The following is a 16,784-nucleotide window of genomic DNA, read 5'->3' on the forward strand; positions in this document are numbered from 1 at the left end:
TTCGCGCGCGATTGTGTCTTATAAATACACTAATAACAACATTTTTTCTCATTTTTCTCATAGTTATTTATAAAAACACGCAGTTATGAGGTACGCAAAAAAGATTGAATAGGTTGTTAAAATTTAGTTAACTAGAGTCTCAGAACAAAGTGAAGAGTTAATTTTCTTTTGTTGCGAGGATTTGTTTTTTCAATATTAGTGATAGTTTTTATACACCAGCACTTGGCTGGTAGTGAAAAGAAGATGAAAGAGAAAGGTAGAAGGAAGAAAAATAGAGAAGGAAAAGAGAGAGAAAGAGAAAGAGAAGAGAAGAGAACAGAAAGATCTTTTTCTCATTGTATCTCAGTAGAAACGGTGATAGATGAAGGGTGGGCTTCCAAATTAGTTGAATGAAATTGAAAATTAGTTAATTTGAAAAACGGCAACATAGGGAAAAGAAAACTCAGCGATGTTTCGATGCTGCTGCTTGCGATTTTTCTGGTTGCAATAATAATGTAATTATGTTGCAAACGGTTCCTTTCAACTATTTTCCGATGATTTTACGTTGAAGTTGCTCAGTATTCTAGGTAGATAATCTTCAAATTTTGCTTTGTTATGCTTTTGTTTTTTAGGTTTTTATTATTTCTTCATCTCAACCTACAGGAAATAATCAGGAGTCCTCCTAGTAACATGTGGTTCTCCTCTTCTAGGTGCAGGATCAAATTGCAAGAAGGAATATTTGAGACTATCATCAAGCTCCATGATGGCTGCCTGATTACCGCAACGATAACAATAGTTAGGTGCGGAAAAAATGGTGACTACATTTCTATCGTGGCACCAGTTGTACCCTTCCATAACTAGTTGATGAGCTCGAGATACCAAGGTTAATCCATTAGTATGATTAAATGTTTCACTAATATCCTGTCCAAAAGTGTAACCAGCTCCTCGAGGAGAAATACCCCATCCTCCTCGGTCATCTGGGTCACTCCAAAGAAGATCACACATAGGTCCTTCATGAGGAACCTCTTGTAAACGATCAAGAGCTCGAATATGGTCCAATGTGTCTATAGATGGTGATAATCCTCCGTGGAGACAGAATATCAGACCGTCAACTGTAATATAAATTTGGAGATGAGACAATAGAAAAAATTTAGTTAATCAAAATTTGTCAAAATAGATCAAAGCAGTGTAAACTCAAAATAAAATATCCAAGGCCTAAGGTTGAGGGATTTCATCAATAACATGTTTTGACAAATATAGCAATGAGTAATTGAAATGTCTGATTATTACCTTAATCTAGGCAATAAAATGTTAAGTAACTACGATCAAAACAAGAATTCTTAAATAATAATAAAAGAGTGTGAGGATTAATAAATGATAGTAGTTAATTTTTTGAAAAGATAGCATTTTAATGTCTTCTACTATCTATCCACTTGCAACTAATCTTCTATTTTTAAGAAAGAAAGCCTGTGATAAGTTTATGGCATGGTAAATTACTCAGACAAATCAAAGAGATGGCCTTGGAAGTCGTAGAAGATGAAAACAAAAAAAAATATCTCACCTAAAGCGGTTAAAGGTAAGTAGTCGAAAAGATCGGTAAAGTACCTCCAAACATTAGCATTACCATATTTACGTAAACATTCGTCGTAAAAACCATATACTTGGGTGATTTGTCGTGACTCATGGTTACCCCTTAAAATGGTTATCCTTTCCTTATAACGGACTTTAAGACACACTAACAATGATACAGTCTCTACAGAGTAGTACCCACGATCGACATAATCACCCATAAATAGATAATTTGTATCCGGAGATTTTCCTAGAAAAAGATGAGAAAAGAGGTGAAATTAACAATGGGAAATATGTAATCCAATTAATCTTCACTTTCTATGCAGCTGACCATTAAAATACTGTCCTTTTCACTTATTTTCAGTGCTATAAGCTTTATTTTTGCTAAGATGACTTTGAATCAAGCCTGCATCAAACAAGTGAAGTGCAAATTGACAGAGAGCTCTATAGAAGAGATTAGGAAGAGCAAGCCTATGAAGCGCAAGCAAAATGAATAGGATAAACTATTCACAGGTTTAAATTGAAAGAATGAGGAATCATTTCAATTAAAAAAATAAAGGCATAGAAAGAGAAAAAAAGGAAAGAGAGGAAGTTAAAAATATATATATATTTGTGAAAAGTAAAATGAAAAGAAAGGAATAAGGAAAGAGAAGTAAGAGAAAGGGCACAAGAGAGTTAAAGAAAGAGATGAAAGAGAGAGGTTATCAGTGAAGTATTATTACCTCCTATCTTAAATAGCTCCTGTAAATCATGGAATTGGCCATGTACATCACCACAAACAGTTACCGGGCATTTAACCTCTTGTACATTACTTTCCCTTGAAAGAATCTCTTTGGCTTTTTCACACAATAATCTAACTTGATTTTCCGTTAACTGTTTACATTCCATAAGACTTTCAATATAATTGTCCAATTCCTTTAAGGAAGGCTCCTTTTTGGTATTGGTAACCTCATTGTTCAATGAACCACTGTTTTCCGTCATTGTTGAAAAATTTAAGTGTGATCACTGGTAAACACAGTAATTAATAGATTAGTATAAATGAAAACCAGTTGAAACAATTAATTAAATAAAATGATTTTTCCGATGATTCCTCACAACAAGCAACTTGATTTGATCAATAAAACTGAAGTAAGTTACTCCAAAGAGCAACCGCCCTGAATGGTGGCAGCACCAGATGCCATTACCATTGGTTCATCACAAAGTGTAATAAAAGACTATTAAACACATTTATCTTAGCTTAAGAATTATTGAAACATTCTTTTAATTTCAATTAAACCATTGAACCTTTTATTATTTATCTTTTATTTAGATTTAATAGTGTCAAAATACAATTGATTTATAAAAGTTTGACCATTTTACAGTAAAATCTGTCAATTAATTGTTTAAATTGTGTCGCCCTCTTTAGACCCCAGTTCAAATCTTTCGTTGAAATGACTGTAAATTACAATTTGTAATTACAGGCAACATTACCGAATAAAGATTACTTCTGTTTTTGTTTCATCAATCACCAAGAATCACCATTAAGCAAACAATTGTAAAAAGAAACATAATCACCTGAGTGTTTATTATAATAAAGTGTTTCAATGAGTTAAAGAAAAAGTCAATCAAGCAACTTGTTCACTTGATTTAGCTGGATAAAAAAGGCATGAAATCGCATCTACAGAAGGGTCCACCATCACCATGATTGCATGCGTATTCACAGAAATTAGCTCGCCAGACCAGTCCTTGTTCGCTTTCAATTGTAAATTTATTACCAACCAACTTGATCTTATTAACTCCTGTTGGTGCTGATTCACAGCAAATCAATTGTAAAGACACCAATAGGATTGACAGGATAATGGAAAGGCTAACAAAAAATATTGATGATTTCATTGCCATCTGTAATTTATTTTAACCCGCTTTTGTTTACTAGACACAATTTTATTTATGAATTATATAACAGTTGAAGATAAACATTTAAATTCACGATTATAAATAAGAAATTAAAACTAAGACAACTCAAAGATGTTCAATGTATAGTGTACTCAAACAATTTAGATTAATATTTGGGGCTGATTTCGTCGTTGCTACGAATATATGAATTCAGTTACAGGTAATCTGAAAAAAGTGAACAAAGCTATCATTTACAGATCAGAGTATTAGTTAGAAATTTTATCAAATTTGGTAATTGTTCATTATTTATCAATTATCATTAATAGGCTGTATTATTTAAAAGATAATCATTGAATAATGTTAGCGGTTGTCATTTTGATTGTACGTCAGTTTTCTCGGAATAATTTTCAGTTCACCAAAGTTGGGTAACAATACTGTCAGTTCAAAACTGATCAGTGATCATATTTGGAGGTTGTGCGGTAAAAAATAATCAATGTGTGTTTTAATTCAATTAAAGATAATATGTTTCCTATTGATAATTGTTTAAAGGGTTGATTAGTTGTAACGAGTAGGATAATGTTAAAACTTGATCGAAACTTGGCTTTGAATTCGAGAAGGATAAAGTAATCAAAAAGGTTCAAATTCGCGACCATCATTATTAACAAGAAAAAAAATAGAGCAAGGTTTGCAATTTTATTTGATGAAACGAATTCCATGAAACAGTTGATAGTACAAAAGAGATGTTTTATTTTGAATATTCCAGCTGATAAAATTTATTAATCAAGCCAGATTATCTTCAAATGATATTTTACTCCCTTGCATTCGTATCTAGCTGACAATCTAAATACAATTCAGGTAGATTTGTTAATAAATTAATTGATTTCAGGTGCAGAAATTTCTGTTTTGCTTGCCATTTATTGTAATCGCAAAAGAAAACGAAGCAGAAAGGGTGTAGCCTTGTTTATGTAATGAGAAAAATGATTCAAGTGAGAGATAATTAAAGGTAAGACAAATGGTTTGATCAATATGATTTAAGTCAGAAATCTCACAAAATTCAAATGATGTTCAGTAAAAAAACAAAACAGCATTGCAATCATTTTTGCTCGTGTTAATAAAACATCATTGAATAAAGTCGTGGATGGAGATTCCACAAGTCTGAGTGCACAGCCAAATGGACTTTGAAGAGGAAAGGGTTTAAATCATGGGTAGAATTAATAATTGATCGGTTTCATTTTCAAGAATCATTTTTAGAAAGTTCTTGAAATCTTAACCAAGAAGCTCGACGAACAGCATCTTTATAAGATTCACCCACTCCAGTCGTAGTTGATTTCATACCCAGTCCGACTCCAGTAGATCGTCTCTCGACTTCAATTATTGATGCAGTTCCTTGTTTAGCTTTACCTAGACCTTGACCTTCACTCCAACCCATTGCTTTCAACATCTTACTACCAATTCCGCTAACACCAGCAGAACTAGCAGAACTAGCTGAACTCCTGGGTTCAGTAAATAGTGTATTTATATTCGTTGTACTTAAGTCAGCATCAGGTACTTCAGGTTGGCCGTATTTCAGTCTTCGTTCTCTGGCACGATCTCGATAGCTAGACTAGATATTTGAGAATGTAAAATAATAGAGAAAATAGTAAATCGAGACTTGATGAAAATCGTAGAAAAGTACGTACATCTCCAAAAGAAGTTCCTGCTTCTATACTTTCAGCAAATTTGGTTTCTCCAAGCTTTATCAGATTGTTCTGTAATACGAAAGATAAATACAACACATCAAAATTTGAGCTAATGAAATGTTTAAAAGAAAAACGTTTTTCTACCTTGTGAAGATCGGATGCTTGTTGATGCTTTGTCAATTGTTCTTTACTATTAAACTGTCGTTTGCACAATAAACACAAAAGTCTTTCCCAATCAAGTAATTTTTGCTCTTGAGTTTGCAGAAATGCTAAAGCGTCTGGAAGGTTGGGTGAACGGGACAAAGAATCATCTGAGTCAGGTTTTTCAATTTTTTCCTCACTTTGTTCAGGAGAGTCCATAGTTGTTTCATATTCAAAGCGACGTTTTTTAGGTGCTTCATCAAGTGAAGTAACATATTCACTGTTTTTAGAGCTAAAATTTGAAGGTTGTGAATGAACTGATGATGACACTGGGGTTTCTGTTTCCTCAGGACTGAAAGCAGCTAATGGAGGTTGACTTAATAAACGTGAAGTTTCTTTCTTTTGATTAAGAGTTTTGGCCCATTTTTCCATATCTTTTGCAATTTTCTTGGCAATCTTGACTTTGTCATGTTTTTGCAACTTTTCGTCTTGTACTTCCTTTGGTTTATCCTGACATTCAGATGTTTTATCAACTAAATTTTTATCATTAGAATGTGATGTTGGACTGGAAGCCTGAGCAGATTTTGTAGAAGTTTTATTGTCTACTGGTAAATAAGTTGAATGCTTCCCATCCCAAAATAGGTACGATTGAGTTGTTGGATTGTAATAGTAATGAGAATTAGCATCATAGTAAAGCCCATTAGTTGAATCATAGTAGTAACCCGAACTTTCATCATATTGGTAAGTTGAGGTATCAGGTGTTGGATATTTCGGGTAAAGTACACCGTTAACTGAAACGGTTCCCAAACTAACAACATTACTATTTTCACTAGAGTCAACAGCTGAATGGGAATTGGCACCTATCACAGTAGGTCCAGCTGAGATTGTTGGATCACGAGATGTCGAATCTGTATTAGTCATGGTTGATTGATTTGATTGATCAGATTGATTTGTCCATTGGGCAGCAGCTAATGCAACACTGGCAACGTTTGAAACTCTCGGAGCAATACTTGATGAAACATTTCTCTTGGCGTAACACACTTTCAGCGGATAACCATCGACAACGAAACCTGGATTTGAAGAGCACAATAAAGTGAAAAGCTGAGAAGCTTCTAAAGTGGTATGTAATTCTACAAAACAAATGCAACGAGTAGAACCGTAGACAGGATCTCGGGGTATACGGATACTCTTAATAGGTAATGCCGTGACTTGTTCTAGAGCAGTCAGAATTTTCTCCTCGGTAATGTGTGGAGCGAGATCCCGCAAAATAAGACCTAATAATATAAAAGAAAGATGAAAAATAGCAAAAAAGGTTAGAAGTGCCAAGAAAAGGAATGAAAGAGAAGAAAAAAAATGATTAGTAATTTATCCGAAAAATTTGGACGGAATTTTGAATGAAATACTTACAATTAGTTGGATTGATACTTATCTCGTCCCCTACTTCGATTGCCGCGGCAGACTCCTCCCGAGGAGTTCCACACTTAAAGCATTGTTCTCTTCTCTTAAAATTATTTACACCACACTTTACAAGATAAAATGAAGGGATTTAAAAATGAGCACAGATCATGACCACACATGAGACGATATATATATATAATTAAGAAATTCAAGGCATTTTAAGGTTCACCTTATAACAACTCCAGTCCCATTTCTGGATAGCATTCCTGTCAGATCCATAGCCATCTTTGGCATTATTGTGATGTGAAAGGCTATTGTCTTCATCGGTGTTATTAAAGCCCTTTGGAATCCAATCCAAGTGAGGAGAATGTAAAAATAAGGAAAGATAGGAGGGGAAGAAAGAGAAAGATATTTCACAAAGATATGAGTAGATGTAATCCAAATAAGTTGTTGATAAGATCTTTAAAACTTGTCCATTGATGTAACTTCGCAATACGCTGGCAAATCCAGTCTATTTTGTTTCTTACGTGATTTCTCCTATATCGACTGCTTGATCCTTTTTCTCTTTCTCTGTACCTATTTCGATTGAAATCTCTGTCATCATGACTTCTATCCCTTTCTCTATCACGATCCCTTTCTCTATCTCGATCTCTTTCTCGTTCCCGTGGACGATCGTAGTCCCTTTCACGTTCTCGTGAGGAGTCTCGATCACGATGTCGTTCTCTTTCACGATAATCACGATCACCACGATCCCTGTCGCGATCCCATTCTCTGTCCCACTCTCTGTCCCATTCACGATCACGTTCACGGGGCATACCTAGGGCAACTCGATCTTTGCGATCATCTCTGTCCTTTTCACGTGATTTGAATCTAAAATTCTAGAGAAGAGAAATGAAAATAAAAAACCATTGAAAAATAAAAATATAGGAAAAAAAGAAATGTTGGCAAAAGTAAAGTAATAGAGTTAAAGAAGATTGAACATGAATCAATTGTAACAATGTTGAGTTGAAATAGGAATGAAACAATAAAATCTTAATCTGAATCACATACCATGTTAGATATAAATGCCAATTAAATATACAGCAAACAATCAGATAGAGTAATTTAATTTATTATCACAAAAATCAATTAATACAAAAATAAAATTGTCCAGCTAAAAGATGTTGACAGTAAAAGATCTGAAACATCGATTCCTAAACAGATACAAGTACTACTCTTTGTAAATAAATTGTAAATGTTAGCTTTATTGTATTAAATCAGCAACAATTGATTCTAAAAGCTGAATAAAGTTTTTGAATTGTAACTTCTTTCGCAGTAAAGTCTTTTACAATATAAAGTCAATTCTTAACTAATTAAATATTTGGACAATTAAAACGATATCGCATTAAATTTCACATCTACTTTTCTATGCTGCCATCTTTCTTTACAAAAGCTCATTTTAAAAAGTTGCGCGAGTCGGTTTGAAATGCCGGATTTAATGAAAAACACATTGTTTTGAAAGCTTAATTGATAATCTATTTTTATTAATTAATTTGATCTCATTTCTTATTGATTCAACCTAATATTTTTCTTTTAAAACTCTATTGATTCCGATACTCAATTTATAATGACATTGTCAGGGGTAAGTTCCATTTAAATTAATTCCTTTGTACCATTGTATTGAGACTTGTTCAAAAACTTGAATGATTATTCATATGTTTACTATTTAACTTTATGTCACAGATAACTCGACAAGCTAGTGAGATGAAGGATCTCACCAAAGTCGATCGTATTGGGGCTCATTCTCATATCAGAGGTCTTGGCTTGGATGAATTTCTGCAACCTAAAAAGGTAAGGTATCGTGACCATACATTTTGCGCCTTTTTATCAATTGAGGCATACTATTGTTAATAGGCTTATCCTCTTCTTCTTACCTTGGTATTTCTTATTTCAATCATTATTTATTGTTTGATATTACAGATTTCTGAAGGAATGGTTGGGCAAATGAATGCACGTAGAGCTGCTGGATTGATTATGCAAATGATTAAGGAAAGTAAAATCTACGGGCGAGCAGTTCTCATAGCTGGTGAACCGGGTACTGGAAAAACTGCTATTGCAACAGCATTATTCAAATCCCTCGGAAGACGTACTCCTTTCACAATTATATCAGGATCTGAGATTTTCAGCTTGGAAATAAGTAAATCTGAGGCTTTGATGCAGGCTTTCAGAAAGTCGATTGCTGTTAAAATTAAAGAAGAAACTGAAATTATCGAAGGGGAAGTTGTTGAGATAACAATTGATAGACCAGCCAATGGTACCGGCAATAAAACCGGTAAACTAACTATGAAAACAACTGATATGGAAACTATCTATGATCTTGGTCAAAAAATGATTGACAGTTTAACAAAAGAAAAAATTGGAGCTGGAGATGTGATAATAATTGATAAATCTTCTGGAAAAATAACAAAAATTGGAAGAAGTTTTACCCGTGCTCGTGATTATGATGCTATGGGCCCTCAAACTAAATTTGTTCAATGTCCAAGTGGTGAATTACAAAAACGGAAAGAGGTGACTCACACAGTTTCTTTGCATGAGATAGATGTTATCAATAGTCGGACTCAAGGATTTTTAGCCTTATTCTCTGGTGACACTGGTGAGATCAAAGCAGAAGTTCGTCAGCAAATAAATGAAAAAGTCAGTGAATGGAGAGAAGAAGGAAAAGCCGAAATTGTTCCAGGAGTTCTTTTTATTGATGAGGTTCATATGCTGGACATTGAATGCTTCTCATTTTTAAATCGAGCTCTCGAATCACCGCTAGCTCCTATCCTTATTGTTGCCAGTAATAGAGGAATCACTAAAATCAGAGGTACCAACTATGAGTCTCCACATGGTATGCCACTAGATTTGTTAGATAGAATGATCATTATTTCAACTGTTCCATACACCGAAGACGAAATTTCCTACATTCTCAAGATCCGATGCGAAGAAGAAGACGTTAAATTTACCGAAGAAGCTTTCATTTTACTGGCTCGAGTAGCTGCAGAAAAAAGTCTTCGATATGCCATGCAATTGATTACTACAGCCAATGTTGTTCATTTGAAAAGAAAATCGAAAGAAGAAGCCATTGATGTTGGAGTGATTAAAAGAGTTTACTCTCTGTTTCTTGATGTGCACAGATCAAGTCAACACCTGGAAGAGTATCAGGCACAATATCTTTTCCACCAAACAGTCAACAATGACGTTGAAATGAAATCTTGAATTACTGATAAGCAATTCAAATCCTGACATTGTACTTTTTTAACTTTTCTGTTCCAGAATCATCTGTCTTTGATTAAATATGTCACTCTCGTTCAAGTTAAATTTATAATTTATTTGCTTAATAAAAAGTTTCACAATTCGCTACAAAATTGTTCCTAAATTTACAATACTCTTCAACACTTTCATTTGAATTTATCAATAAATAGACACGTTAAGCTTTTGTCAAAAAGCTGTCATCGAAAACATTCACATAACCATCGCAAATCAGTAGTTGTCATGCTTGATCATTTGATTATGATCAAGCTTTACATATTCTGTACCACTTTTATCGCTTTATTAGTCTACTTACATGAATATTGAAAAAGGATCAATTAAAAAGGTATTAAAATTAGTATATTTCAACAAGTCTTTTTACTCAAGTTATCAATGTATCCGGCTTTAGTGGCATCTTCCGTGTTTACTTCATAATCACCGCGGTTATCAATAACTCTATTAAAAACTTTACGAACAATTGATTCTGTTTCTGAATCGGGCGACATAAGTGATTGAAACAATTCCTTTGCCATATCTACAATCTCATCATCCAATGTTCCAGTTCCTGTCATATAATCCCAAAGTATTTCGAAGTAAAGTCTAAATCCACAAAAAGACGGATAACCATCCGCTAAATCTTCCTTGCATTTTTTAATGATTGCAGCTTCAGCAATAGCATTCACATCATCCCAAGGTACACCACATTGCGATAAATCTTCATTAACATCTTGAATCAATAAACTCGAGCAAAAAGTGCTATAATAACTGATCGAAATTGCCAAAACAATATTGAACGAAGATAAATTCATCACGTAAAATAAAAAAATATCGACTCAAAAGGTACACTTTTACAGAGGTAACACGGTGAGGATAGAGTGGTGAACTTATGTCTATGTAAGGCTTTTGTTAATAAAGTCAGGCTTAAATAATGATAATCATTAATTAACATCCATCAAAACTTGTAATTATCTAACTATGCGGGTTAAGCTTTCCATGATGCTTTTGGAAGAGTCAAAGATCCTGAAATTTTTGTTAAAACATTAGGCACTAACTATTCAATCAAAAAATAATTAGCTTATTAACTTGAATTTCAATTTTCTACCATTTAAATGAATAAACTAATTTTTGGTGAATCAACCTGCTTTTATTGATTGTAACAGGCAAGAAAAAAACAAAATGATATAAGCAAATTACAACTAATGAAATTATGAGTGGGTAAGATCTTACTTTACAATGCATCAGAATTTAATTTTCAGTGATTTAATCTTTTGTTGTGAATTGAATAAACTTTAAAATAATAGTTTGTTGATTTTTCTTCCTATAAATTAACATGAAGGATGGCGAAAATTATTGAGGTAAAGCGGGATTAATAATAAAGCTTGACTTGATAATTTTGATAATACACAAGCAATAACATCTTTGGTCACATTTTGAATGATATAATTAAAATGACATTTTTATTTTAGATTAAATTTTATAGTGATTCGGGATTGCGTATTTCGTTCGCTCTTTTCTCTCTTTCAATCTTGGTCTCCAAAATATATAAATCATTAATTCTATCAGCCAAACAACCAAGCAATCAATAAATCTTGATTCGCAATTCGTCAGTGTAAATTTGAAATAGATTTAACGGGTGAAAACAAAATTAGATGGCACAATTTGAGTTCGATTGCTTTTGTTGAATGATTCAGCTCGATGTCATAAATGAATATTGGTGAAAGCATTAGGAGAGAAAATGGGACCAATTTAAGATTTGGTATTCAACATGGGTTATTAAAATTATCAATTTAGCTGAATAATCTGTTCTGCGTCGATTGGGTCACAATTATCTTTTCCATCCTGTACCGCATAAGATTCATAAATATGACCAATATTTTCAACAGTTTTGATATTCCAGTATTTGAGAAGGGAAAGTATAATACTTATAATGAAATCACCTCATTATAAACAGGATAAAATTGAAGAAAAGATCTGTTTGGTAAAATAAAAAGACCGTGATCATCGGCTGGATGAAAGCTCATCAACGGGTTTAGATAATTTGTTTATATTGAACTGATCGTAGATTACATGGTTATGAGTTGATTTTTTCTTCTCTAAGTCGATAAAATAGGATATAGGCATTATCAGTGGTTACTTCTTCTGGATGCATGTCTCTAACTCGAGAATCATCGAAACAACGCCAACCTGTATTCAAATAAAATTAAACAAGATTTTATTAGTCATTACAAAAGTTTCAACTTAATAAATCCGATTCTTACCGTATTCACGATTCTTAAAGCGTGTCCTTGCGTAGGCTGTATAATGTCCACCAAACATTCCTCCGTGATGATTAATTACAGCATACAAGTCATAGATGGGTTTTTGTTGAGAGACCTGCGGTGAATTTGGGCAACAGTACTCTGTCATGTCTAAGTTTTCTAAAGGAAATCTTATAAATTTAGAAATCTTCTCTTTATAGTATAAATTCTTAAACATGAACCGTTTTAATTGGATAATTAAGATAGGTGGTAATCGCCATAGACAAAGTTGTTTTGTAGCTTCACGAAGTGCTTTGCATGACGGACAGTACCAAGCTTCATCTGCTGATAAAATTTCTGGTTCGATGAATGCACTTAAACAATCTTGTAAAGTATGTTCATAACATTCAGACGCGATTCGTTGAGCTTCTAAAATATCATAATTGTGGTCTAAATCTTTAGTTTCAACAATGAAGGAGCCGTTTTTATGTTCTAATGGCCGCCATTCCATGGAAAGAAAATATTTACCACTAAGGTCTTTCATAATCGACTCTTCATTTTCGTCATCAGGCTCCTGAATAAGTGTTTCATCGGATATTCTGGTGAAACAACGACTATTATGATAGCGTAAAAGGAATTTAGGTCTAGTTTGAGTAACTGTTGGACTTGAGGTTGTCGATGTGGTTGTTGATGATGAGGTTAATGTTGGTGCGGTAAAGGAAGGGGGAATGGAGTTGCTACAAGAAGTAGAAGATGATGAACAAGAATTTTCAGAAGTATCACTGTAAACTCCACTATCACTATCCTTTGTTTCTGGGCAATCATCTATTGAGTCACTTCGAGAGGTTGGACAGCAAATATCAACGGAGAATCGTGAATATTCAGCAACCATTTGTTGCAAGTTTTTAAAGGTAAATTGAGACTGAGGAATGGAGATGATGAAGGGGCAGCCAATAAGCTCAGGTCGGGAGAAACAAACTTCTTTATGTTTAGTCCAATCATTTTTTTGGCATTCTCTGTTTGAATTAAAGATTAATCAGTGAAGAAAAGATAAAATTAGCATGAGAAGAATATCGTAGAATTAGAATGTATAGAAACTTACTGATCACAATAATAGGCTTGGTAACATTTGGTACAACGCTTTAGTTCTTTTTCAGTTAATGCATTGTTGCAACCAGAGCACCACAATGGTAAATCATTGGAATTAGCAAGTAGCTAAATAGGAATAGAAAATATTTATAGTTGAAAGTTGAACCGAAAATTCAAACTTGCGTTGTTTAAAGTTTGATCATTACTAACCTGTTGAACGGCAAACTCATAAACATCTTCACCTAAATCTTGAGAGTTCAGAGTCTCAAAGCTAAAAAACGAGAAATTAAAGATTAGCATAAGGGTTGATTTACAATGAATAATACTTACATTAGTAACATCTCATTGTGGCTAATCGTTGGTATAGCTTCATCAGGTTTAAAAATATTTAATATGCTTCCATTACAGGTTAAAAGTGCTCTAAGATTAGAAGGTAAAACTGAAGTGCGTGTTGATATTGATTGAAGTAAACATCGCATTTCTGAATCTTGAGGTAATTTAACTAAATAACGTATAGGCTTCTTGGATGTGTCACGGGAGAAGAAAAACACATTGTAAATGAGTTGATTTTTTGGCATAGGTAAGGGTAAAATTACGAAAGGATCAAAAGTAATGGAGACGTTGGCACGAACAGGACAGATAACTTTTGATCTTAACTGACCATGGAAAAGATCAATAATCACAGAATCATTTCTCATTCTATATTTATACCAGGCTTCATCAGCTATTTCAGCATCAGGTCTAGGTTTTTCTTCATCATCAGTACCATTCATATCAACATTAGCTTTATGTCGAACTCTATTGATATCTTCATGTAGGGCATCTAACAAAAATGACATGTACTCTTGAGCATCATGCTGAGCAAACCCTGAAAATTGAGAGAGTTTATCACTAAGCAATGACTTCAATTTTGAAGGTGAATAAGACGGATGAGCCCCAGACCAGAGATGTTTCATAAGAACAGCAAATGAAACAGCAAGTTGACCACCTGTTCCAAAAACATTTTTCTCATTCAGATCTTCTTTAAAATGGTTTTCCATGAAATAGTCTCTTAGCTCTTGAGTGTTGGAGAGACATTGTAGCACAGCATTCATGAAGCATGTATTTCCTAGATTATCAAGTCCAGTATAGCCAACTTCAGAGCTAGAAAAGCTACTCAAAGAGAGCTTAGAAGTATAGCTTCTCATCTCTTCCGGTGGTGGGAGTGGAATTGAAGCTCCATAGATATCTCCGCCACTAGATAAAAATAAAAACGAATGATTAGAAATGAAGATATAAATTAGAAAATCTATACAAGTTGATTATTACTAGAGATTCAAAATTAAAGAAAAGCAAAGAGTACAAAAATTAGCATGAATAAGCAAATTATTAAAAAGTAGAATAGAAACTGAGATTTCTATGGCTAGAAATCATTTATTATAGATTGGATTAACATGTGAATGAAAATACTTACAGATTATTATATAAATTTTCATTGGGTACTTCAATATCAACATCATCTTCCATGGGAGCAGCAGGTATCCAAACATTACGTTTACTCGGTACTTTTCGTAGATCAATTTCTTGAAGAGTATCTTTTAAAACTTTGGGTTTAGCTTCTTCAATTGTATCCCATTTAAGAGGTTTCTTCTTTTTCAATTTAACTTCAAGTTTAAAAGCAGTTTTATTATAACTACATTGTTCCGGTACAATCTCTTTTTTCAAATTAATAGTCCAACTGAATTCAGTATCATGGGGAAAATCTCCAAATTCAGGAGCAATCAAACGTGGATTACTATGGAAAGACATGAGTAAATATGAAAAATATCAAAGAGTACAAAATAGCTTAAGGAATTTGGCTTGGATAATTACCTTGTTTGAAAAACAATATTGACCGTTGATTCGCCAAAAGTCACCTTGTAAGAACCATCTTTAATATCTTTTATGTAAACTATCAAAGTAATGCTATGCTCATCCTGTAATTTAAATGGTATTCAGAATCAAAAAATGATAAGACAAAAAAGAAAAATGAGCGATTCATTTAAAATTGAGAAACAAATGAAGCAAGTTAAATTCAGTAAATTATTGTCATAATTTCAATATTTTTTCAGGGGAGATAACAAAGAGTCAGCTAGAATACTAAATGATTGGTTAAAATGAAAAAAACGTAATTGAAAAACAATATAAGGTAGAAACATATTAGCCGGAAATATTTTGAAAAGGGACAGCTTAAAATTGAAAGGTTTCAACGAGTTTAGACATTTTTTTCGCGAACGAGAAGATCAAGGACATAGAGATGATAGGAACCAACTATTAAAGGTCATTAAGTAAAAATTAAATATCATACCCTTTCATAGCTTTCATATCTTAATTTATCGGTTTCCAATTGGTGAGGCATTGAAATATTTTCACTCTGTTATTGATGCGTTGAAAATGAAGAGAAATGGGACAAATCCAATGTAATGGTAATTGAAATAGATAGTCAGAGAAATCAATCACAATGATGAAAACAGCGAGTTAATTAAATTCTTAAATGACACATTTTAGAGAATTACAATCATTAAAGTCAAATCCCAACAATCGAATGCGGAAAAATGAGGTAAAATTAATAAAATTAAAAATTGAGAAACAAAACTGCATTAGACTGAAATATTGGATCCATAAAAATGATAAAATCCAATCTTTATGCCAAGGATCAGATACTAAACACAGTTATATCGATGGATCGAGATGCAAATTTTATTATAATTTATGAAAACTTATTTGTTATCATCGCTGGAAAATAAATCTTATGAATCAATGTAAATAGAAAATATTTTAATCTTATTAATCAACGTCTATCAACAAATGTTTATTGTTAAAAAGATTTTACTATGTACTCACAATCCCAATTGTGAATGAAACACTTTCTCTGGAGTTTATATTCTATCTTATGATTCGCCTGACAGTTTTTTACGTGTTTATTAATTGTGATAAATTTTATTTCACTCCTTCTTGAGATTTGCTAAACAAAGATCCTTCTCTGTACAAAGAGGATAAATATAACACGATAGCTATTTCAATTTTTCTTGATAAGCTTGATCATCTGTCATTTGGCCTTTAGCTGGACTAACTTGTGAAGTCATTGGAGTATTAAATGGACCTGGTGATGACACTGATGGTATAGAACCCGACCCTCACCTTGATTGAATCATACCAACTCACATTGGCGCAGACTTTAACCGTAGGCATATGAAACATTTATACTAAATGTTTGAGAAATGATATTTAAATTGGGGACCGACTTATTTCCACCACCTTATTCACCACTTTTTCAATCACTTTTTTCCAACGTATTGACCATCATTCAAATCTAACACGTCCACTATTCATCACCTTCATATCTATCATACCTGAAAAGTGGTCAACAATTTGGTAAATTTGGATGATGGAAAATCTAATGAAAATTGCTTGAAAATGTGGTGGGAAAAGCCGGTCCCATTGAATTGACGTTTCATTCATTTGAGGTACTGTTTCTTCAAAATGAAAGTGAAACTAAAATAAAGTAAAAAGAATAGGTTAGGAGGATGAT

The 16,784-nt window shown here is 33.1% G+C and overlaps 4 protein-coding genes across 4 annotated transcripts; 1 reads left to right on the top strand and 3 right to left on the bottom strand.

Moving 5' to 3' along the window:
• Nucleotides 1-104: 104 nt before the first annotated feature.
• On the bottom strand, nt 105-2,664 carry mts (protein phosphatase 2 catalytic subunit mts). The gene is made up of 3 exons (XM_015928996.2): nt 2,271-2,664; nt 1,541-1,798; nt 105-1,091 (listed from the first exon to the last, which is right to left on the bottom strand). Exons 1-3 carry the CDS (start codon nt 2,527-2,529, stop codon nt 637-639), a joined length of 972 nt encoding a protein of 323 aa, XP_015784482.1. The 5' UTR covers nt 2,530-2,664; the 3' UTR covers nt 105-636.
• A 1,430-nt stretch (nt 2,665-4,094) lies between these two features.
• Nucleotides 4,095-7,797, bottom strand: LOC107361921 (RNA-binding protein 5). Its single transcript, XM_015928873.3, has 7 exons — nt 7,689-7,797; nt 7,166-7,516; nt 6,868-6,978; nt 6,648-6,762; nt 5,244-6,514; nt 5,100-5,168; nt 4,095-5,023 (listed from the first exon to the last, which is right to left on the bottom strand). Exons 1-7 carry the CDS (start codon nt 7,689-7,691, stop codon nt 4,655-4,657), a joined length of 2,289 nt encoding a protein of 762 aa, XP_015784359.1. The 5' UTR covers nt 7,692-7,797; the 3' UTR covers nt 4,095-4,654.
• Nucleotides 7,798-8,109: 312 nt separating this feature from the next.
• Nucleotides 8,110-10,042, top strand: rept (RuvB-like helicase 2 rept). The gene is made up of 3 exons (XM_015928874.3): nt 8,110-8,259; nt 8,361-8,468; nt 8,598-10,042. The coding sequence occupies exons 1-3, from the start codon at nt 8,245-8,247 to the stop codon at nt 9,873-9,875; spliced, it is 1,401 nt and encodes a 466-aa protein (XP_015784360.1). The 5' UTR covers nt 8,110-8,244; the 3' UTR covers nt 9,876-10,042.
• Nucleotides 10,043-11,336: 1,294 nt separating this feature from the next.
• On the bottom strand, nt 11,337-15,789 carry LOC107361959 (ubiquitin carboxyl-terminal hydrolase 19). The gene is made up of 8 exons (XM_015928920.3): nt 15,561-15,789; nt 15,086-15,189; nt 14,688-15,008; nt 13,565-14,470; nt 13,445-13,505; nt 13,248-13,360; nt 12,167-13,161; nt 11,337-12,092 (listed from the first exon to the last, which is right to left on the bottom strand). Exons 1-8 carry the CDS (start codon nt 15,609-15,611, stop codon nt 11,980-11,982), a joined length of 2,664 nt encoding a protein of 887 aa, XP_015784406.1. The 5' UTR covers nt 15,612-15,789; the 3' UTR covers nt 11,337-11,979.
• Between the last annotated feature and the right edge of the window lie 995 nt (nt 15,790-16,784).

Source organism: Tetranychus urticae, chromosome 1 (assembly GCF_039701765.1).
Source record: "Tetranychus urticae isolate SD_2017Ah chromosome 1, NJAU_TeUrti_SD_1.0, whole genome shotgun sequence".
Lineage (NCBI taxonomy): Eukaryota > Metazoa > Arthropoda > Arachnida > Trombidiformes > Tetranychidae > Tetranychus > Tetranychus urticae.

Excerpts from the sequence above, each read along its gene's own strand:
- mts (XM_015928996.2), bottom strand. The coding sequence starts at position 2,529 with ATGACGGAAAACAGTGGTTCATTGAACAATGAGGTTACCAATACCAAA. Across the intron at positions 1,799-2,270 it reads GGAGCTATTTAAGATAGGAG|GAAAATCTCCGGATACAAAT; the intron begins GTAATAATACTT and ends ATCTTTTTCTAG. Across the intron at positions 1,092-1,540 it reads CTTACCTTTAACCGCTTTAG|TTGACGGTCTGATATTCTGT; the intron begins GTGAGATATTTT and ends TTTATATTACAG.
- rept (XM_015928874.3), top strand. Across the intron at positions 8,469-8,597 it reads AATTTCTGCAACCTAAAAAG|ATTTCTGAAGGAATGGTTGG; the intron begins GTAAGGTATCGT and ends TTGATATTACAG.
- LOC107361959 (XM_015928920.3), bottom strand. The coding sequence starts at position 15,611 with ATGCCTCACCAATTGGAAACCGATAAATTAAGATATGAAAGCTATGAA. Across the intron at positions 15,009-15,085 it reads AATATTGTTTTTCAAACAAG|TAATCCACGTTTGATTGCTC; the intron begins GTAATTATCCAA and ends GTCTTTCCATAG. Across the intron at positions 13,162-13,247 it reads CAAGCCTATTATTGTGATCA|AGAATGCCAAAAAAATGATT; the intron begins GTAAGTTTCTAT and ends TAATTCAAACAG.
- LOC107361921 (XM_015928873.3), bottom strand. Across the intron at positions 6,763-6,867 it reads GGGACTGGAGTTGTTATAAG|TGTGGTGTAAATAATTTTAA; the intron begins GTGAACCTTAAA and ends TATCTTGTAAAG. Across the intron at positions 5,169-5,243 it reads AAGCATCCGATCTTCACAAG|AACAATCTGATAAAGCTTGG; the intron begins GTAGAAAAACGT and ends TTCGTATTACAG.